Here is a 24517-nt window from a genome sequence, read left to right as displayed (position 1 = left end):
ATGCACTGCAGGCAGACACATACTCGGAGGCTGTTTACATACTGGAAACCTTTCATTTAATCATTGAAAGATAAGATAAGGACACAGTGCTCCTTCTAGATCAGGAGTGCACTGGTTGCTTTTCCTCTGTAATTTACTAATTCTTGGTGGCTCTGTGTTTAGTTCTTTCTTTACTGATTCCATACTGAATACAACAGGAAAATACAGTCTTCAGTATGGATGTGGTTTAGCAAATACTGAGGGTTACATTGATTAGATATTCTGTCCACACTCTTCCTGCATGGTACTCAGCTCTAATTCCCAACCCAACACTCTCAACACCTGGCTTTGAATGCGTGTGTTTCACTGTGTGCCTGTATGTGCGCTTAGAGTATATCTGTGTCCTTGGACATATGTGTGTCTGTCTGTGTTCCTGTGCGCTATAGGACAGTGTGCTCATGTGTCTGTATGTGTGTCTGAACTCTTGTCTTGTCACTTCAGGTGTGTCTTCTGATCTGTATATGTGTCCATGCATTTACAAGCGGGTGTCTTTGTATGTGTGTCTACTTAAAGTTGATGAATCTATCAATATGTGCACTTCTTCGTATATGTAATGGGTGTGTACAGCTGTGTGTTTGTTTGCTGTGATTGTGTGGCTGTGTGCACACCAGTTTGTCTTGTGTCTCTGCATGTGGCAGGTATGAACAATGTTTCCTTCCCCTGCGGCAGAACCTACCAATCACATCCCTCCATCATCTCTCTTCATTACGTATTCATGAGTTTCTGTGTCTGCAGGGCGGTGATTGGCTCTTAATGAACAACTGACGGCATTATCAGTCAGCCAATGCTATGGCAACAAAATAAGTCAGTCAGTACAAAAGAAACACCAGTCAACCACTGGTATGGAAACATTATTCAACTGGAGCTGTGAGACAGTATACCCCTCAGGGAGGCTGACATATTGGATATTGTCGACTGCATGGTACCTTTGATATGACTCTTATAATGTTTCAGACCCGCTTGTGATCAGGTGCACATGTGTTGAAATACTGAATAATTACAGCCAAGAGACAAAAGCAGAGCTTTTAGCACGTGTGGAATGTACTGTTTAGTTTTTGTGTAAATAAATCCCCCAGTCCTTTTCCTTGTCAGCTTTAGCTACAGAACCATTAGTCAAAGTGAGTACAGAGACACTGTTGGCCTCAGGGGGTTCAGATGAGCTCATAAATCTATGGACTACCCCTTAATCATCTTTTATATCATTTTGGAGCTTGCATTTTACCCATATTGGCTTTCAGTGTTGACTCCTTTTCTGCTATTGCTATATCTAAAGGACAGGGAATCTACTTGGTTGAATTAACGCAGCCAGTTTGCATAGACACAGTCTGGTGATGTTGTATGATTACTGGTCTGTGGTTACAAAGTAGCTCATCAAATGTGGAGGATGTCTACAGCACTGACAACTGTTCTCACCCACTGATTGCACTCCACTAATTGCATATATTAAAACTGTGATTAATTCTCTGTAGGCAGAGGTGTATATTAAACATTGTAGCCTACACAGCCATCAGTATTTCCATCACCACCACCTGACTAATTAAAATAACATTTGAGCCAGCTACATCTGTATTAAAACATACAAAACATAGCAGTTGCCATGGAGAATCAAGTCTTTGATATGTACATGAAATGACACTTGTTAAAGTTATTTTGAGTATTATTAGCATTGGAAATATACAGCACATTACATGTAAACTAAATGAATAGTTTGACATTTCAGGATGTACTACTCTCATATCTCTCATCTTAAATGTGAAGTTAAGGCTGGCTATCTTAGCTTAGCTCTGTCTACTTATATTTGCTGGTGGTCCTTCTCATCTACGGTGATTCTGTCTACATCAAATAACTAGTGGCAGTGAAGGCCAGCTGTTGCATCACATATGAGGCCTGTATCTGGGCCAAATAGTTGCACTTGAACACACTGCAAAAACTACAGCCAATGACCAGCTAGCATGTACATACTGTGCCTGTGTGAAAAGAAATGACTCTCCATACCAGCAGGTGGCAGTAGTCTGTATCCAAGCCTCAAAAAAAGGCAACACCACCTGAGAAAATTATATTTAGTGTGTGCTAACAAAAAACCCAATTACGAACAGTTTATGCTAAAGTGCTCGATGGCTAAAAGTGATACCAAATAAAGCAACCTTGTTTTGATCTCTTGCTCTCTTGACTTTAGCCGTTTGCTTTCTTTACTTCCGTTTCACTTCTCGTGCACTGAGCTAAACTGCCATCAGAGTGATTTCATTCCCATCTCCAGCACCAATTCGACATGCTGAATCAGCCCAAAAACAGCCAAAAAGAGACAAGTGCCAAAGGTGTGTGATACACTGTCAAAACTAGGGCGACAGACCCACCCACCCATGGCTCGACATTGTCTGTTGTCAAACTGTTGCTTTAAAAATTTAAATTAAAAGTGTTAAAATTGTTTACTTGTCATTAGCATTAGCTGCTAATTCAACATCCCTCAAAGTGTGGGTTTTTATGATTTATGACTAACTCCAAACATTACTATAGCCTGGAGCCATCAAGACGAATCATTATTAACAGTTTAATTTTACCTCCTTATTAAGCAGGAACAGTTTGAACAGTATATAAACATTTAAGAACTGGTCCATGGCGCATTATGATGTAGTTACACCCAAAACCAATGGTTTTGGTTTTAGTGTTTTTTAGATGCTAAATCAGGGGAGTTAAAGTTACCAAATGCCTTTTGTGCATATCTGCCTGTTAACCAGGTGAATTTGACTTGTTCAGTTTTGGAAATGAGACGGATATGTCTACGTTCTGAGCTGATTTTCTAAATCCATCCATGATATTTTAGTCCTCAGTGTAGATCACATGCTATTATAGGCACCAGTAAATATTTGCTCTCCCATGTGGGTACATTAGAACACCAGCGTGGGGCAACTCGCCCAAAACCTGGTGAGTTCATTCAAAGTACGTGATGCTTGTCTGCTCGAATCACCTCCTCTGTGAATGTCTCACTGCTCCACAATACCAGTGTTAAGAAATGTGAAATCCAGATGGTATTGTGGTTAACAGGCAAGTATGACTAAAATACATGAGTCACTGAGCTGGATCCAGCCTTTGGGTAACAGAGTAGGTGTAGCTTTTGGTAATACATTTTGAAAGAGGATATATTTTAGTTTTGGTGTGAAAGTACAGTATCAAGCCTACATCAGATTCAGGGAGATGCTTTTATGAAAACATCAGCTCAGTATATTTTATTGAACTTGGTTTTTTGTCTGTTACTGTTAAACTTTAGTTCTCTTCTTATTAATTCTGTTGCTAGTTAAATATACTTTTGTTAAATAGGTAATATTTTACTTCATAAATATGGTTTACTTAAATGCATCTGCCCTTCCATCTGTTGTTTGCAGTAGAGCTGCTGCTTGTAGGCTCGAATATTAACATGGGCATATTTAACTTTGATGCATATTCACACAGGACAGGTTTTATGATGCATATTAACAGGGGCTTGATACAGTGAATAGATTTGCACAGGAAAAACAAATTTGACTTTTAACAATTTTTGGCCCAAATTCCCTGATTTGGCTGCCTAAGAGGGGGGGGGGGGATTACATTTCAAACCTGATAGTGAGACTTTGATCTAGATCAGAGCTTCCCCTCGTCATGGAAAATAATAAGAGTTTGTTGATGAATGTTCTTAATTTCTGACACTTGGGATGTTTTCAAATACAAGTTGAATCTGAAGGCAGCCATACAATTACATAATGTATTGTTTCTCATCCCTTTATGTTCGGTTTTCCTTTTTTTGTAATGCACACAAATGAGAGCAAATGTTAGAGGGACTGAAGGCTTTATGCATCTGAAAATGTTGATGTCTGCAATGCAGTGGGACAGAAAATGTATTCACTCCACTTTTATCATCATTTCTTGTGAGCTATATTTTAAATACAGCTGTCTGTAGTTGCTCCAAACTGTTTGTGAAGTGACCTGAAAACATTAGGATAAGCTAGGGACGTATGAATCTCTGCTCTTAAATATTATAAATGAAATGCAGTGAAAGCCGCTTTTTTATCTAAGAGAAACTATCAGATATCAAGCGTAGTCCCCATCATTTTGAATAGCTATGACACCAGTGTCAGGAATAATAAATTTTATTCTTTGTGTAGGTGGATTGCTGTGAAGTTAGTCAAAGTGTTTTTGCATTTGGTTTCTGCGTGTACTGTGCTTTCAGGCAGCCATAAACTGCTGTGATACATGAGCTGCTTAAAGCAAAGTCATTAATGGAGAATTTATGACAGAAATTATTTATAGGTGTAAAGAAATTTATATTTCTTCATTATTAGTTTAATTTTAACCGCACTAAATTGTCTTTTCCAACTTGGTTAAGAATATAAGTCGATTGACGACACCATTACAAATACGAGCAACCATTATACAGCCTTAAAAATACATCTAGGCCTTAAGCTTATGTGCTTTGAAACCAAACTCTACTAAGTTTTGAAATAAATCACCATGCTCTTGTGGTCTGGGGGTATCACGGTGGACCTTTTAAAGTGCAAAATCCTGTGAGTTTTTATTGACAGCAGTAAAACGACATGATTTCCCGTCCCCTCGACTCACACAAAGGGACATTCCAAGCTGAAGCTCAATAAAAAGTGAGATAAATCGAACCACAAAGTTTAGCTTTTATTTTGAGTTACACTGCCTATGGTTTGAAGAAAACCTCATGTTTTACAATATCTTGTCTGCTGTCAGGTGAGGTATTTTTGTTACATGACAAAAAGTGATTATGTAGGTGTGGCTTATAAGCATATACACTGGAGGCAAAGACTACCAACACTGCACAAATGCCTATGATTTGTGCTGTTTACGGCTGCGCCAATCGATCAGTTAGTCAGGCTAGACAATACTTGCACATTATTTCCTGTCAGATGTAAGACTGAATTTCACCTATTAAACAAAATTCAGTTTACTCATCAAACAGTTCAAACTGAGTGGGCAGATAATGGGGTGGCTCCTGGGGTGGCCAACCAGGCAACTCCCTGGACACGCCCCTGAGTTTTGCCAAACTTCGGACCATTTGACCTCATAGGTAGACAAAAGTAGCTAAAGTTGGCTAGTGTTACTTGGTAATGTTAACAGCAGTACATCCATGCCATAGATGAAATATAGAAGACAAAAACAAGATTGCAGTCGTTTCAGTTAAGAACCAAAGAGCACACAGAGTCGTTATAGTTCACCAGACTGTTGTACACTTTAATCGACTTGCCATGTAACATTAGCATCAATTGGAGGTCTTGAGGACAAGGAAATTCGTAACAATAGTTGTGTCCTTATGAGGCAAACCATTCAAGTTGTGGGAAAAATCTATTTTCTTAATTTTGTATCACATCCAACAGGAGTTTCAGTCTTGTGTCAATACCTAGAAATTCATCCGACTGTTCTATTCAGTCACATTTCCAATTCACGCCGTATATGGAGTTATCGCTTCCTGCTCTCCATCTGAATTCTGTGCGTCATAACAGTCATGTGATCGCAAACAAACTACAAAAGAGGTATCACATGCTGTTAATTCAGGAAAGAGGATGATGTTTAACCACTTCAAAAAGAATATGTAATGTTAGAAAATGTAAGAAACTGTCTAATGTTTGTCAACATCTGTGATTCATATGCGTGTTTGACAGGTAGTGTTGATGCCTGAACATATGTCAAACATATAGTGCTTAAACATATAGTGTTAACTAGAGCCACAGAGTGTATTTGAACAGAAGAAATTGCCCTGCTTAGTAAATGTGTCCATCCTTAGATTTTGTTAACATCTGTTTTATAAGATTAATTAAGTACCTAACACATTTTTCTTTTATTTAAGCAAAGGACTATTGATTGACGGTTGGTATCTTTCTCTGTTGTCACACGTACACACACCATACTTAAACACACACTGTTGGAACCACATTAAATTATTATACTGTTAAGTTAACACAGTACGACACAAATGGAGCTACTGTTCAGCCACGTTGTATGAGATTAATCGTTAGCACAGTAATGGATTTGGTATAATGTCATCATGGTAAGTAGAGTGCTCCTAACATATGTGCACGTGTGTAGCACCATTAGGATAATTGTTGGCATAAAATACACACAGCATAATTGAACCACGTCAAATAAAATGTAACTGATGTATGTGCATATATGTAGCCTCTGTATAACATTGGGATAATTGTAGCACATTAACTCATCTGCCGTTTGTCACCATTCAGTGGATTAGTCAGGTCGTTATGAAAGCGACGTCTGTCAGCCACTCTCTCAGACATTCATTAAACTGATTTGTCACTGCACTTTGTCTTGGAGGACAAGATATATTTGTGTTTCTGTTTTTATTATTTATGTCACTAATTTATTAATTTATTCTGACAGAAGAAAATTGAGATTACCCCAGGGTGTTTTGTTTTTATTACTATTGCATGGATTTCAAAAACAGCCCTCGCCCACTCACTCTTTCTCCCGTAGTGTACCTTTACAACCATACGTGCTGAGCTATAGCAACATACAGGCAACACTGCTGACCCCGTGATGAAATTATGTCCCCTATGTAAGAAAACAATCCTCATGCAGACAAGGATCCCTCCGTCAGTTCGCTTCCTCTTGTCTTTGATTCACGGTGATTAAAAGAACCATTTATTTTCTAACTTACTATTATGTGAATGCTTTGATTGTCATTTTGATTAAAGCTGCAATTTCCTTCACCAGCTTTTGTGCAGAATATTATGGGGCTTCCAGCACAACACCTCGACATCTGATGTATGTGTCTGAGTGGCAGAAAGAGAAAAAGATTAAGCTTCTTATGAACAAAAAAAAACTGAATGGTGCTATTGTTGAGATCGTTTGTCTTACTTTTCTTTCCTGTCTGCCTCTGTCTTGCTCTTTCTTGTCTCTCTCTGGCCTTTCTCGCTATCTGTTTTCCACCATTTTAAACCTTACTTTGCAACTTTGCAACTTTCTTTTCAACTGTACTCTTCTCCCTCAGCATTGTGAGGGAGAAGAATCTGCCATTTTTTTAAATTCCTCTGCTAGACCTCTTTTATTTTTTTTCACATTATCCAATCTGTTCTCTGATTTTTCTCCTCTTTTCTGTATTCTGTTCTCCTCTGCAGTGAAGCGATCAGTAGATTTTAAATCGCGGGGCGTTAAATTATTCCCTGGCAAAGACTCCAGCAACAAGTTTTCAATATGTGAGTTCACATCTTAATGTCACTGTGGCTAATGAAACTAACGTCTGATGGCTTGGTTTGACTTGGACTGCCTTTGTTTTTAGGTCTGATTTTGCTTTTTTTTTTTTTTTAATTTTTGTCTCTTAAAACGGCTGGTGGTTTCTACACATTTGTGCCATGCAGAAACGATTTGTGTTACCTTTGTGAACATCATGTGCTAACATCTATTCACACAAACACAGTGCAAATATTTGTTGTTTTTGATACTCAAATGTGTTGAAAATGCCACAGCCTTTATAAGAGCATGCGTTTGCATTCTGCTTGTCTGTTTTTGTTGTTTGATGTTTTGTATATGTATTTTCGTCATGGTGTCTTGGTTTATGCATGCCTCTTCATGGCTCACTTTGATATATTTAATCATGGCTTGTTCTGATAAGCTTAATCATGGTTTGTTTTGGCTTGCTTTGGGCTTGTTCAGGGGATGTGAATCAGCTGTTGTAATATTGTTTACCGCCCCCTCCTGCCTCCTCTCCTTTATTTCTTCTCTCCTCTCCTATCCTCTCCTCTCCTCTCCTCTCCTCTAATTCTCCTTTAATTTATCTTCTTCCCTATTCTTCTATTTTCTTCTCTTTTATTTGCTTTTGTCCTATTTCTTCTCTTTTATTTTGTCATCCTCTATTTCCTTCTCTTCTACTTTCTTCTCTGCTCTTTTATTTTCTTCTCTCCTTGTTTCCTCTTTTATTTTATTCACGTCGATATCCTTCTCTTCTACTATCTTCTCTTTAATTTCTTCTATTTTATTTTATCTTCTTCTATTTCCCTATCTTTTACTGTTTTCCCTCTTCTGATTTCTTCTCCTCTCTTCTTTTTTCTTCTTTTCATTTTTTCCATTCTTCTATTTTCTCCTCTTTTTTTCTACTGGTAACATTTAAATGGAGAAACTGTAATTTCTGTAATTAATCACCTCTACCTTCAAGTTTTGCACTCAAACTGCTCACAGTCAGCAGCAAATTAAAGCACTATTCTGGATGTATTATTCCAATCTTTATACATGATACCAAAATCCAGGGGTCCATCTTTAATAAGTACAAAAAGCTCCCCACAACTCTTCTTGTGGAACCATCACTATTTCCTCGATCTTTGTAAAACCAAGTCGTAAGACTCTGGACAATAACTCTTTAATTAGACACCCTGAAGTAAAATGATCCCGTGTAGGGGTCCTAATGGCTCACAATTCATGTGACACACACTCTAATGTAAAACTGGTCACATGGATGTTATTTCCTTCCGCTCAAATCCTTTTGACATTCTTACATTGGGAGAACATGTACAAAAAGCATGAAAAATCTCCAAGCATTTTGGTACTTTTTTCTTTACTGAAGTTCCACTTACTAAAGCTGTCAGTACTCACATAAACGTCACATTTTTTAGAGTTATCTTTCATCCAATTCCTGCTTTTTTTCTTTCTCACTTCTTCGTCTCTACATTATACCTCTCCTACTCTCTCCTTATTAGACACATGTACACATCTCATATTAAACTCATACTTAATATATGTATGTACTGTACATGTTTTCCACTTAGTTTAAACACATGTAATACAGTACACACATTTGTTGCAAAGCCATTTGCACACCCAGAGGTTTGCACATAAATATTAAACATGCATATGCGCATATTTGCACATCTACAAGGACATATGTAAACACATGCACATATTCATTGATGCCACCACACAAAAAAAACATTAAAACACATAAATATAAGTAAGGCTTCCAAGTCCATGTTGTTAATTTGTTTGCATGCTTGCTAATGATGTTTTCTTGAACATTTCTGATTTATTCACTTGTTTTTCTTATTTGCTTGTACACTTTGTGTTTGTTTGTGTGTGTGTGTGTGTGTGTGTGTGAACCTGTTAAATACTGTATGAGCTGAGCTAAGCACAGCACAGAGACACAGTGCTTCCCAAATTCATCAGGTTTTCTGACAGGTTGGAGAGTCATGGTTGAGGTTTGATTCTACAGATGTGAATATGTATGTTAATTAGTCTGGCTCTGATTGGTTCAGATGTTAATTTGCTCTGCTCTGACTGGTTTAACTCTCCAGTGAAGCACAAAACCTGTGGGTGTCTGTCTGTGTCTACGTACATGTTTACGTTTCTGTACATGTGCTATTCTATATGCGCACGTGTGTGTATGTGTGTAAGTACTTTGGTGGGTTTTTGTTGGTGTGTGTGTGTGTGTGTGTGTGTCTGCGCACAGTACGGATACTGTAACCAGTCCCTCTGTTATGGTGTTAATAGTCCAGATGGTCAAATTAGCCGCTCCAACAAAGCAACAAACTATCTACTCTAACAAACACACACACACACCAACCACCTGCTGGGTTTGTTGATACGGACTAAACATGTACATGCATTTTAGTCAGTAGCCCAGACCAGCTGGGTGACAGAAGAAATGGGCAGTATTGTCACTCTGCCTGTGTTTGTTACTCTTATTTGAGTTCATTGGCATCAGCATTTTTTTAAGATAAAATTGTACTTGTTTTGCAACTAGTGCAGTAACAAAGCAAATAAAAACAATTAAAAATAGTAAAAACCTTTTATCAGCAATCCTTTAAATTGTCAAAGGAAAAAAATGGATTTAAATATTTAAAATACTATCTGCAGCCCAATACTCACTACTTTATATTCTAATAATATTATTTATGATGTTACAGACTACAAACTCAGTGTCCCTTTTCTGTTTTCTTCCCTTTTTCCTCTTTGCTTCCTATTTGTGATGTTTGTTGTGTGTGTGTTTTTTTGTGCGAAAACACTTTCTTTTGGTGAAATAAACAATGACTTTTAGAGAAGAAAAAATACAGTGTAGACATAAAAGCTCCAGTAGGTGAAAATGAGTTTAAACGAATTGAGTGAAAATATGAAAAAAAAACAAAAAAACAAAGAACACGAGACATGAGGATCATGTCCACCTCCGTCCTAAGAACTTAAAAAGAATTATGTTCTTCCACAATCAAACATAATTTCATCATACTAATAAAACAAGTGACCAACAGATTACTGCCACACTGTCGTCTAATTGCTGCTTTAGAAAAAAGCTGAATATTATTCTCCACCAAAGTACATGATTAGTCGTGTTTCCCTCTCGTTTGAATATCAGTCCATGCATTTGAATATCAAAATACACCATGGGGTGTTTTGTTTGCTGTATAGCTGAAGTAAATAGGCACACCAAGACAGTTTCTCCCTCTAGTAATATTCCACTGACACCAGACATTAGGAGAGGATGAACGACTTAAAAAAGAAAAACTCTGACTGGCCTATTTGTACATTCAGTGGTGTGAATGAAAGATGAGGGGAACTCAAAGATTATTCAAATAATTTTACTCAACCCGGTCTCATTAGGAAATATGAGGCATCCTGTCACGTGGGGCCTTTAAATTGAGTAAAAATAGGTCATCAATGGACTCTGGCTCATTAAAATGCTGTATTACTACTAATACTTTAGTTATGTGCCAACCAGCGAAGAACAGCTCTGTGGCACATGATGGATTCCTATTGGTATTCAAAAAGTACCACAGGATAAAGAAGTGTTTTAATGTACAATTAACGGTACGTTTTTAAATCTGGAATATTTTGACATTTTTTTGTGTTTTGCATTCTTTCACTCACCTGACTATGTTTCTTTCACTTTCCTCGATAAGACACAATTCCTTTTTTTTTTGCATATCCATACACAAACACACATACACACACTCAGCTCAGCTTTTTTTATTATGTGATTTTCAGTAAAAAACAAAATGAAGCAAAATATGGGTAACATGGGCAAACAACATGAAACAAAAATAAAAAAAACACAAATTTGAACACAACAGTGAAGGGTGACTGTGAGGATGAAAAATGCAGCAGATGTGCAGCAAAAAAAATAAAAGGCAGCAACATCCAAATAAGACAGGAGTACAACACAAATAAATAAATAAATAAATACATGCATAAAACATTGCTGTAATATTCTGTCGCTCAGTGTTAACCCAACAGTTCTGTTTCTTGAAGGTCCAGTGTACAGGATTTAGGGGAAATATATTTGCAGAAACGAAATATAGAATAATAATCGTTGTCTTTATTATAATCACCCAAAAATAGGATCATCATTGTGTTTTTGTCTCCTTAGACTTAGACGTTTATATCTTTATGGGGAGTGAGTCCTCTTTTATGGAAATCGCCATGTTGCACCGTTGTGTTTCTACAGTTGCCCAGAACTGACAAACCAATCACCAGGGCTGTACCTGACTCAGAATTATACCACTTCAATCAGATTTGGCCGTTCAATATGATGATTCATTTTTTTTCCACAATAGAAAGATCTAAAATTTGATCGAGCTCAGCGGGAGGCTAAATGTGAAAGTGGCGTTCACGTAATTTATTAAACAAGCTAACAGCACTAGTGACGGATCGGAAATGTGCAACAACATACTTGCCAACACTAAATATCAGACAAATTTCAGACTGTATTGTATTAAGTATCTTTGAGCTGAAAATTGACTGTATTGCTGTTTCTTTTGGAGAGGATGAGACCATAATTCGGCTCCTGGTAAAAACCTCCTGAACAGTGAACACTGAAGGAATTCAAGCCAGGAGAGGACATCACCAGATCCCCCTAAATCTGACATTCTTCACCTTTAAATGCTCAAGAATAAAGAAAAAGAATTGACTCAGAATGGTTGAGGAGTATAGATTTTTTTTTTTTTCATTTTATATACTGTATTGTCGTTAAAGAAAAGCCAATGAAATAGCTGTGAGGTTATTTAGACAGAAAGGGAGGCGGGGGGCTGAGTGACAGCAAAAGATTAACAAGCAAGCAAGCAAGATGGAAGAAAAGGGAAAAAAAAATAGTTTAAAACAAATACAGGGAAAGAAAGAAACAAAGAAATTAAAAACAAAATAAAAGTGACAAACTGTACATATACTGTCAACAGCAGTATTGTAATTAGAGACAGAGTAGAGATGCATCGTGTCAGATGCATGTTTGTTGTGATGGCACAGTCTCAAAGTATTTGTACAGTTCTGTCTGTTGTCTCTGTGATGTTTGGAGTTTTACTGTCTAGATTAGCTCTTGTGTTTCTGTGAGATCGTATCTGGAGTGCTGTGTCGTCTCTGTCTGCCTACCTAACCGACTAACCCGTCTGGTGAATGTGATTCTCCTTCCACATGTTTCCTGCTGCCTCCAAAGTGAACAAGTGACGGGGCAGGCAGGCTTCTAAAACTGAAACCAAAAATAGAGGGCTGGAAATTTTCTTAGGTCGTCTTGTGTTGAATACTACCCAGAGAATCACAGACATTTTAGATTTAGATCTTTTAAATGGAGATTCTGCTTGGTGGACCTAGTGTAGCTTTACTTTAAGCCTTGTCTGTGCCTTATTCTAATCTATATATCCCTTTTCTCTCCACCTGTCTTTCTCTCTGTGTAGTAAATGAAGGTGGTGTGAGACAGGCATCCAACTCCTGTCCTGATCCAGGAGAGCCAGAGAATGGAAAACGCCATGGCAGTGATTTCAGGTACAATCTGTACACGCAAACTTGCACACGGAGGCTTTAAATTACATGTTTGTATTTAGACCTAGACTCCCACACATGCACATAAAGTACATAGATGCATTTACAGAAAGCTTTTATCCCTGTTTTCTTATGGCTTGACTCTATGTTTTCCCTCTGTGTGTGATTATGTGTTTTATGTGTAGTATTGGCAGTGTGGTGCAGTTCAGTTGCGGAGAAGACTATGTTCTTCAGGGCAGTAAAACCATCAGTTGCCAGAGAGTGGCTGAAGTCTTCGCAGCCTGGAGCGACCACAGACCAGTCTGTAAAGGTAAGAAGTGGCTCTCAGCATAAAAATTACAGACACAGCAGTAAAAGACACAAATACAGGTGGAGGAAGAGGCAGTAGGCACACATGTGACCACAAGAAAACACTCAAGTACAACAACTCCCCATGCATACTGCCTCAAAATGTTGCCAGTGTGTTGCCTTGGCCTCTGCTTGGGATGAGTTTGTTGCGCTGAGTTTATAGTGGAAAAAATCCAAATTCAGTTTCAAGCCTCTGGCTATGAAATTATGAAACAAAACACTCCATAATCCAATGTTTGCAGTGTAGCGCCTCACCAACATGCTGCGGTTGTATGCTTTCATCAGGGGAGTTATGATAGTGATTGTTCACGACCTAAAATTACACCCTCTGTCATAAATGCAATATACTGTAGATGAACACAGCTGTAAACAAGCACCAGGTCTGATCATTATTGCTCAATATAGCATACAAATTGCAATTTGCAACACAGTTTTAAAAGTGACACGAGATGTGTAATCTGCTCATACATGCAGCGCAGCGGCAGAAGTGACTGCAGATTTTAATGTTTAATGGGGGCAGGTGTGCGTTTTTCATTTCTCTAAGTGCTCTGATAATTAACATGTTTCAGACGTTCATTCCTCAGCTTCCCGTACCGGTTCCGGTTTCACATCTGCCACTGCTTTAGTTTCAAACTTGCAACACACACTCACCAAAGCACACATGCACAGAGGGAGTGAGACAGAGAGAGAGAGGGGGCGTCTGTCATGTTAAATGCCAAAGTCATTTGTCATGTCTCCCTTCACTAGGCTTCAGACTGTGGCTGGAGACACATACTTTAACATAAAAACCAATATTCACTGGGTGTGGGTCTGTGTATGTGTGTGTGTGTGCGTGTGTGTGTGTGTGTGTAAAGAGAGAGAGAGAGAGCTTCTTCAACATCTAACTAATAATCACTGAGATATAGAACTGCAAGGGAGAAAGTAGTGAGGACAGGGAACCAGGAGGAGGAGAGGAAGGAGGCAAGAAAAATCTGAAAAATGTCACACCTACTCTTTCTGCTTAAATTATAGCCACTGTAAAAGTAAAACTTACTGTATCCATCACAAGACATTAGCATATGAACACCAGCTAAACTTTTGCTTACCCGAGTGGTTTAACTTTTTGTAAAAACAGATTTAAAGTATTTGGAACTTCTAGATTGAAATGTTAAATTGAACCGTTTGCATCTTCCTCACTTTAATCTTACTGTAGGAGGAACTGTAAGAAAACACTGAATCCATCCAGAACCGCATGATGATTTTGAGATAGTTTTTGCTTAGTTGAAAGGATGGATATGGATACTTGAATACTCAATTTGGATGTCAGTATTCGTTCATCCTCCCAAGTCACAAGCACAGCATTTGATGCTTAGTTTAAAGAAAATTACTGCACCGCAGACACAGAGGCCAATCACAGCAACGTGGATCAGTACTTCTATGAGTTGGCATCCCACCCGACCAAAACCTCCTGCAGTCGTGGCAAAGCAAGGCCATCAGGTACAGGAAACTCATTGTGCTAGCAAAGCAGTACCTGAGTATACCTGTTTATTCCATTTGATCAGAGACGGTCTTCTCCACAGCGAAACTTTTAAATCCACTTGCCTCTCACCCAACCATGTGGACTTGCTTAATTACTTAAACTAGAATGGATCAATTCATGTCAAAATTAAGCCTTAATAGTTTAGACAAGGTTATGGTTAATTTGTATTGGTGTTGTTGCTAGTACTATTATTATTATTATTATTATTAATCTTAATTTAATGTGAGCATGCCTTCACAGCTTGCGCGTCCTTCCTGGCCTCTCGTCGTGTCTTGACATTTTCTGCGATGTTGCACAAAATTCTGCTTATTAAATATTATTAGATTTTTCTTATTGATTAACTCATTCGACACCAGGAACAACTCTTACAGACAACAGTGTACACAGTATACAACAAACACAATGCGCAATACAACAAATAAATACCACATCTTTTGTTTTGCACTCTATAATGCTTAAATTTGAGTACTGGAATATGGAAATTACAAGGCCTGTACCTGTACTCAGAAAGATGTAAGTTGAATCAGATTTAGCCGTTTAATAAGAATATTCAACTATTAGTTCGTCTTTTTCATATTGAATTTTAGGGTTGAACAGGGTTTGGCGAGACGTTCAGGATGACAGTGACACTCATGTTATGTAGTAAACAAACCAAGTAAGCTATCCCAGCTAATGTGTGCTAACCACACTAACAACAGATCAAAAATTCGCAACAATAATTTTTGGGACACAAGATAAAACAAAAAACAAAAGCCAAAGACATCGTCATCGTACAAAGTATCTGTTAACTGCAAACTCACCACTTCTAAGCAGAAGGGAGAAGGTAACACTATCTCACAGCCTGACCGGGCAGGAGAGCAGAGAGAAGTAAAAAGCACTAAATCAAGGGACCGAAACATCACAGGAGTACTCTGCACACTGACTAGACAAATCTCAGTTGACTGAAGGGTTCTGACTGATGATTCAAATCTTTGACTTTTAGGGGGCAGCCCTAAAAATTACTCGATACGCCCATCCCTACTTAAGAGAGAGACTTACTTTCTGTTAGCCCTGCACCAGGAAGTCAATGTGCAAGGTCATCTTCAGAATTGCACCCTGGGAGTCTGTAGGGGGACGATATCTTGCTCAGGGGCACCTGATCAGGGCGGATGGCAGCCAGCCGTGGGTGCTCCACTCTTGCCCTCTGGTTAAAGGACACAGTGGAACCACAAGCCTTGACTCCTACCCCAGGTTTCTCTTGTGAACCAGACACACTGGGGGACTGACCTCCATTAAGCTTTTTGTTAGCTTGACAGCACAGATCCTTGTAAGCCTGCAGGATATAACCCAGCCAATGCAGTTAGGATATGACTGTCTCACTGTGGCTCTGATTGGTCCCTGCCAATCAACCTTTTTACCCAGCTCATTATCAGAGATATTATAGTGCTGATACCCTTTGATTGGCTCTTTAAGATTGTTAATGGCTGTTAGGGATTCATCATCACTAAACACTCTATAATGAGCAATTAAATATATCTAGCGACATTAAACCAATCAAGGCTCACATCTACCTGCATGTGATGATGGGCTAAGCCTCCCCATAGGGAGTGACATTAAAAGTCGCGGATGTTGTCCCCTGAAGCAGTGAATGGTTAAAAAGGATGACCTCTATCACGGGGACAAAGAACCATCCGTCAGCGGGGATCTTTGAGGAAAGATATGTGGGCAGGGTGAGACACTTTTCACCAAGCTACTGTAGCGTCTGAGTAGCAGGTGTGCATTGCTTAAGCTCTGTTGAATTTAAAACACAGTGGCTGGTATTCCCAGCACGAGAAACTGTTCAGCGAGCAACTTTTTGACAAAGCAATGACAAAGTGTACAATCCTGCTCTGTGGTTGTTGCTAAGTAACAAGTGATTCTGTGCTAGTTGATCTTTGTTATTTTAAGCATCTCACAATGGAGGGCACTGTTACTCCAGCACGGTCCCTTAATACAAGCTGCATAACTCCATTCATGCTACCGTATACTGAAAAGAAAACAGTGGGAACAACAATTCATGATATGCCTTGTTATGATCTGTGATAGATCTACCTATAACAGTGAATGCTTTTGAATTATCAATATCTCATGCTTGTTTGGACAGTATTGTTGGGATAGAAGACTTTTTTTGTTCACTGCTCATACAAGTACTGCTGAGCGTCATTGTTATGCAGTAAATCGCTGTCCTACTTGGTGAAACAGAAAGACATCCATCTTCAAAAATCCCATAAATCCCAGGATAACCACATTGAGGTTGCTTGAAGGACAAGCGTGTAACACTGCAATAGTATCCTTTTGACAACAATTCCAGGGCTTTATTTGAGCTATATGCCAAGATCACTCAAAAGAGAAAACAAAAAAGAAAAACCACAATACATTGCAACTGTAAACATTGCAAGTATACGTTTAAAGCTTGAAATAGGGTGTTTTGGCGGCGGTGGTTTTACTGAAAAGCATATAAAAGAATGTAGAGACTACTCCTCTATTTTTAAACCTGTGCTCAAAAAAAATCTGTTTCCCCTTAGGGAAAGAGATCCAATATTTAAATTCTGAAAATAAAAATGCCTCAGAGGCAAAAGAGAATGGCTCATCTAAAGCTAATAGACTGTGAGTAGAATAAACCGGGCTGTTGTCTAGAATAGGTCTGTGGCTCTTTAGAATCAATTTAATCAGGTTTATATTCAACCGTCCTTTCTGGCGACCCTCCTTTACCAGCAGCAGCCAGGAAATAACAGTCTACGTTCCGACTATAGGCCAATCAGATTTGTTATTCAAATCAGATCTTGAAGACAGACTGTCTGCACTGTTACTTGAAATTCATGAGATCAGGTTTTCGTGTCCAGACATTGCCAACCATCTGAATTTGTTGCTGTGGTAATCTAGCAGGCATCTGTGACTATGTGTCAATGCTAGTGACGCAGTTTTCCAACACGAAAGCATGAGAAATGGAGTTCCATTTTGTGTGTGTGTGTGTTTTTTTTTTTTTATTTTGTTATCCAGTCTTTCGAAAGTCTATCTGGATACAATCTGGAATTCCCAACAAACCGATGTGGGCTGGCAGTCTGTACAAGGCCATGTTGGCACTTGATGCATGTGATGTTTCGGTCTTTATGGTACCAAAACTCTCATGGCAGACAAGGAAGTAACCTTATCTTTAACCTGGCATCGTGCAGATGATGGTGATGTTCAATCAAAAAGTTTGGGGGATTTACGCTGTAAGTGACCAGTGCTGGTTAGAGTAAACAAAAAAACAATACTCAAGTGAAAGTATTGGTACTATATGATTAAGTTGACTCAATTAGAAGTGAAATTATTCATAAAACAACTACTTGTGTAAGGGTCAAATAGTAGCTTATAAAAAAAAAAACTTCTCAAGTAGTGAATAACTTCTTAAAATGCAATTTATTACATCATTATATTACTTTCAATTAGGTCCTCAACAAGCAATAACAAATAAGAAGTGCAAGTGAATTGTCATTAAAGTGCCATATCTAGAACCAGACGAGTGATAAAATATGTGCTGTCCATGTGGAAGTCATGAAGGTCAAGATGTCCGCCGTTTTGGGCTGACAGTGTAGGCAGCGCATGATATGTTCCTTGTCATTTGAAAGGCAAACAGTGCCAGGGATGCGGATGTGTTTCTTGTAAAGGAGACGGAGGCGTTTCATCTTCTGACATGATCTTGAACTGGAGTCAGTTGAAGGGGGGGTCATGGAGGGGGTAGAGCCACACCTCCTTTCCATCGGCAGTGCTATGATCATATGATCTTATCTCTCGTTGTTTGACAATCGCTGTCTTGCGTGTGAGCTCAGCTGAATATGAAAATTATTTATAGCTATAGCTGAAGTGTGTAACTAAATGTAATAGAGTAGAAGTACATATACTTTATTGGAAATGTGCTTGAGTAAGTGTAAAGCATATTTTGCAAAACAACTATGCTCAGAAGTACTTTTTTTTGAAGAGAATTACTAAATAGAGCAAATTTGACATGTTACTTCTCACACCTGCGTCTGACACATCAGGATTGCAAGTGCATGTGTGACCAATAATTTAGCAAATTTTAGTGACACAAACAACACAATCAGGAAGGGGGGCTAGTGCAAAACTACATTGTTAGTTGGGAACTATTGTATCAGCAAGTGGGGTGGTGGTGAACTTCAGCAAGGGCCAGTCACATCATCTCATCTTCTGTGCAAGCAGAAGTTTCTGTTATGGATACTACAGCACCCCAAAAATGCCTACAAAACATATTTTCATCTTTTGAAGTTTGATTTAAAGAGACACTGAAACTCCTGATCGTGTATAATGATGGAAACAAAGTATATCTGTCCAGTTACAACTACAACTGCATTAAGTTATAGAATCCTACAATACATTTTTTCTAGTATTATTATGATTTAGCTATAGTTCTGTTTACTGAGGGCTACACTCCAGATGATTTGCACAGTAGAAATGTGAAAAATGTGTGGCTTACCACTCAAGTGTGTTGAAAAATACAGAAGGTTGAGTGCCTATTTTGATTTTTATTAAAAAAAAAATTAATTAAGGTACCTGCTATGTTTGAAGAGGTGGTCTGAGCTGATGAAAATGCCAGTGCAATTTCACTCCAAAATATGTAAGCCAACAAAAAATGGTGCTGCATCTGCATAAACACAACCTGAGCAGTGGCACAAGTGTGTTCAAGCCACAAAATTACCAAACAGACACAAGAACAGAAACGTGTACTTGATCCCAGTGAAAATGGCTGTATGCCTCTGTTTGGAGCTCAACTGGCTTTGCGGGCACATGAAAATAAATACCATTTTGGAACAAGTTTAACAGGTAAGCCAGTGTGTGAGAGCAGAGCAGCCTTAGTTGTGTTTTATTACATGCTCCTCTGATCTTCTCTGAGAAAACATTGTGTTCTCGAATGTAGAGTGTCCTTATTTAGCCTACTTTGTTTATCCTGTTGAACAAAAATGGAAAGGCTGTGTCTAGCTCAACACAGCTCATATTTGACCTTTACATCCAGACCAGCCAACAGCTAAAGTGGAAACTCATGAATAACATTGAGAGAGAGGCAGTCTGTCAGGAAGCATCATGCCAGCTGACTTTTTAAAGGGTCACCTCTGTCACAACACTTAAATACAGCTAAATGTGTCGTTTGGAACATCAGTGAGAAAATAAACTCAATGTATCTTGAAAATGTGCCCTTTATATCACAACAGTGAACAAATACAAAGAGACAGATAAACATAAAAAGAGAGAGACAGAGAGAGTGGTAATTACTTTATTAAGCGCAGTAAAACAATTACAAAACTAAATACAAATAAACTACAAAATAGCCATCAAATCGCAATGTCCTTCTGTCCAGTCCTCCAGCACTTTACGAGAGGGAGAGAGAGAGAGACAGAGAGAGTCCATGTGGCACCTTGATTAATGGACAGATGGCAAGGCCACTAAGCCAACTCTCTGTCTGTGCGTGTGTGTGTGGGTGTGTGAACTCCAGGGGAGTTCAACTGATCTGCCTGAATATACTGATTCAACGGAGAGTGCTGTATGTCAAACTGATACACACACAAACACACACATGCAAATATGTTGACTTCAAACTGAAAAGAAACTTCAGCGTACAATAAGGACACTAAATGACTGTGTCTGTACTTGTATTTGTGTGTGCACGCACGCGTGTGTGTGTGTGTGTGTGTGTGTGTGTGTGTGTGTGTGTGTGTGTACCCATTAAAGCTCTGACCAGAGCGAGGGCCATTGGAACGCTGTGCCAGCTTAATGATGTCATCAATCATTCTTTGTGTCCATTGGTCAGTCTATCTGCTCCTGTAGGCAGCCTGCTAAAACAGCCAAACACAGCGATCTAAAGTTCAGCATGATCACATGAACTTTAGAAAAGTTTTCACCCAAAAAAATCGCTTTCAAAGTATATTTGACTGTATAAAGTCTTCATGGCATTGTAATATTCATCCAAACTTAAATTTGCTCGAGTTATTGGTACAAAAAAAAACTGTCACTTCAGACAAAAAAGGGTACCTGTAATTAAAAACAGACATGATCACTTTGACAAGTAATATTTGTATCCCTGTTATCGACATGGAAATGGGAGATGCCCCCTACCCTTTCTGTCAAAATCATGATTTGTAGTTTTCATTTAAGCTTACCTGTCTAGTTGGTTACACATAATCTTTGTCAAAGTAACTTTAATAAGAAATTCCCTTGTATGGGTATGATCCTTGAATAATAAATGCACTTTAATAATGAACTTCTTTTGATAAAGAAACTACCATCATAAGGAAGATTTTTGAACCCCCCCACAGATTCACTACTGCTAGATTATGTTGAAATTTTACTAAGGCACACCACAGATTGATTCCTGAATTTATGAGCTTAGAAACTACAACACAGCCAATGGATTGATAGCTGTAATGTCTTTGTACTAGATACTGGAATAGCCAAACCAATATTAATACCAATAATAACAGTTTACTGATGAGCACTGAGACCAGAGATGTATTTGCAACAAGAGGATGTTGCTGGACAAGTAGCATGCCACTTCCAAATAAGCCCATGAATTGTGTACTTTTGTAAACTCATCCGTATGATTCGATTTTATTTTTGATTCACCTCAATCCCCAATTCTGTGTATGCTCTCTGGTCTAGGTGCAGGGTCAGGCAGATAATCTGGAACAGGTAGGGGTTAAGTGTCCTTGGTATGCTTCAGCAGGTATTGCTGTATGGATGATTGAACCTGAGCCCTCCACAGTGAGGACGACTCGCTAACCGCAAAGGCCATCCTGCTGAGAAAGCAGCAGTTATAGACCTTGAGTAAAAGGCACAGATCACACCAAAGGAAGCACTTATGACTGTCTGCCATGCTAGAATGGAGAGCCAAGTCAAAACATTGTGAAGCTGAACGGCGTTAAAATTCAGAATCGAAAAACATTTCTCCCAGTAACCTTCCCGGTGCAGTTATCCTCTGAAGCCACAAAACAAAACTTTGGGAAAGTGTGAGCAAGGGCATTGGAGCTACACTTTAGGCTTTGGCAATGTGATCCTTGCCTGAAACATCATTTAATTTTGGTCCGCATCCCAACGGTTTATGTGTGTGTGCATGTGTGTGTGTGTGTGTGTGTGTGTGTGTGAGAGTTAGGATGAGAAAGAGAAAGTGAGAATCCTCAGGGAATCCAGTTGATCTGAATATATAAACTCAAAAGAGAATATGTTGTTACACACACACACACACACACACACACACACACACACACACACACACTACTCACTGCGGTTCCTGCCTTAAGCATTCAGTTAATCTTGCTCGTGATTCCAACAATATGCTTTTAGTACCAGATAGACCTCATCAAAATTTTTAATTTGATCTAGAATTCATTATCGCTTCAATGATAGTGTGGCCCTTTTGGCTTCAAGCCCTCCATACTGTGTGCCAGTATAAATAATGATGAGAGGGAGAGACGGAAAGAGACAAAACTAGAGAGACTGACAGACAGACTGAGAAGCTGTGAGACAACCATTATGAAAACAGTACATCACAAGTAAACCTTTTGCATTCATAAAGCTGCATATTTTGTTTTTATTACCAACAATGGATCCAGTGACTGAGTGTAATATAAAAGATGTCACTCTTAGAATAAGCACAAAAGTGTGCACCTCTGTGGAGCTCTTTATAGAGTCTTTCAGCTCAATGCTTTGTTCTCCCAGCATGCAAACTCGTCTCATTAACCTAATTTTGAGTAAACCGATTATTTTTTCAGTCAACAAAAAGCTTTGATAAACTCACTGTGTACTACTGGCCCAGCAAAAAACTGCAGAGAGACAACTTCGGCAACTTGCCATTTAACATAGCGGAGAACTTAACCACTAGAGCCAGGTATGTTTCTTTGGACATTGTGGACACCAAACAGAGCAACAAAAAAAACTTTGATTATTTGACTTTTATGCGTCCGGAAGTCAAGGTAAAAACTCTACTGCTGATGTCATTTGGATATGTAGATAGGCAAAAATATGAATTAATGCAACTTTAAAAGTATACTAAGTAGGATTTTTCCAAGAAACAATGTATGGACACATACAAAAGTACTTCCTTTCAATTATCACTTATAACCCTGTAGAAGTGTGTGGTGATGTATTTACCTGCAGAGACATTGCCATCTGCCTGTATTTTTTTCTTTGTACACAGCTTTGTTAAATACTCAGTTCTGATCGGTCGATACGGCATTTAACTGTCTGTTATTTCTGAAGAGCAGACCCTTGCTGTGAATGATAGATCGTGGACACATTTCTGATAGTAGAAGTTTAACAGAAGCCATGAAATTATTTTTAAATCAATAAACTGCTGATTTTCTTAGTAAGTAGCCATGAAATAAGTGGGATAAGTACAGCAAATGACAAGACTGTAAAACAAAACACTTCAGGATGATTCAAGACCCCTCCTCACCCTGTTAGGATTCATAAATCCCTCACTTATTTATTTTGCTGTGTTTGGGATGGTCCTGGGCAGAACACACAGGTGAGGTTGGGAGAAAAGGTAGCCACGAGACTGTAAGCAGCAGACATCCAAAAGATAACCAGGAAAAATGTGAACACATGAACACAAATTTAGCAATGCGAAACACTAAGCGGACAAAGCTCATTTCAAAACTGGAGTAAATCTGGGGTTAGCCTTTATTTTCGCTGTTTACAGTAGCCAACAATTCCTGCATTATAAACCTTTAATCAAAAGTACAGAGGTAAATATATATATATATATATATATAATATGCAATAATTACAGCGTAAACATTAAAAGTATTCATCATGTATATTAGATGATTAAAGTACAATATATGCATACACATAAACGTATAAAAAAACTTCAAATCTTAACAAATGACGTTTGCATAATATCTTCACGAGCAAAATCACTATAGTGGTCAGCTAAATGTAGTGGAGTAGAAAGTAGAAAACTTGATTTTTAAATGATATAGTAGTCAAAGTAGGGTAGAATTATAAAGTAGGATCAAATTAAAATAATGATCAGGTTGGGACCACAAAATACTACTCAATCAGCCCACCTCTGAAGAGTGAAATATACTGCAGACACAAGAAGAAAGAGAAGGAAGAAAAATAGAGACAAAGACAGATAGACAGACTCTAAAAGCAAATGATAGATTGTACTGTAAATCACGAAGTACATATACTGGCTGATGCAGGGACTAAGACCGCGTGAACAAAAGGTGCAGAGAGAAAGACAGAGCGAGAACGACAGACAGGTGCAGGGAGCCGCAGAGAGATGGGTGGAGTTTAATATAAATTATTGGATGTTAGCTCCTCTGGTAATTCTGATGATAACTCTCTCTGCGCTATCGCTATAGCAACACCATGCCCATTCTGCTGTTGGCACGGTGATAGGATGGCCATTCATTCAGGCCACGCTGATTGAGCTGTCAACGCACACACATACACACCCAGTCATATAGACGCACACACACACTCTTTGAGACATGCAGATAAGTCATTTCTCACATGCAGCTCAAACACACACACACACACACCTTATCTCTGTGTATCTATCAGTTTATAAATTGCAGGGAGTAGAACACAAGAGAAGGTCATCTGAAGATGCATTGAGAATTAGAGAAACAAGCGTCAACTGGGTTCAGTCAGGAGGAACCAGAAGACAGGGAGACAGAGAAACACAGACAGGGAGACAGACGAGAAAGGGAAAGGGTTCTCTCTAAGGGGTCTTGTGCTTGTTCTGACACTCTCTTACAGCACCTCTCGGACACACCCCATTACACACACACAAAGAAACACAAACACACTGTGGTATGATTCTTTTACTTGCCCCTTGCCTTTATTTTAACCACTAAG

At 38.6% G+C, this 24517-nt stretch overlaps 1 protein-coding gene across 1 annotated transcript in view; it reads left to right on the top strand.

The window, feature by feature from the left end:
• LOC121957465 (CUB and sushi domain-containing protein 3-like) overlaps window positions 1–24517 on the top strand; it is a 446534-nt gene that overhangs the window by 254413 nt on the left and 167604 nt on the right. The window contains exons 7-9 of the mRNA XM_042506041.1: window positions 7164–7241; window positions 12690–12777; window positions 12960–13084. Coding sequence (XP_042361975.1) covers window positions 7164–7241; window positions 12690–12777; window positions 12960–13084 — 291 coding nt within the window. The remainder of the gene's footprint in view (window positions 1–7163; window positions 7242–12689; window positions 12778–12959; window positions 13085–24517) is intronic.

This window comes from Plectropomus leopardus, chromosome 18 (assembly GCF_008729295.1).
Source record: "Plectropomus leopardus isolate mb chromosome 18, YSFRI_Pleo_2.0, whole genome shotgun sequence".
Lineage (NCBI taxonomy): Eukaryota > Metazoa > Chordata > Actinopteri > Perciformes > Serranidae > Plectropomus > Plectropomus leopardus.
The sequence above is the reverse complement of the archived record's forward strand: the minus strand, read 5'-3'. Positions and strand labels throughout refer to the sequence as shown.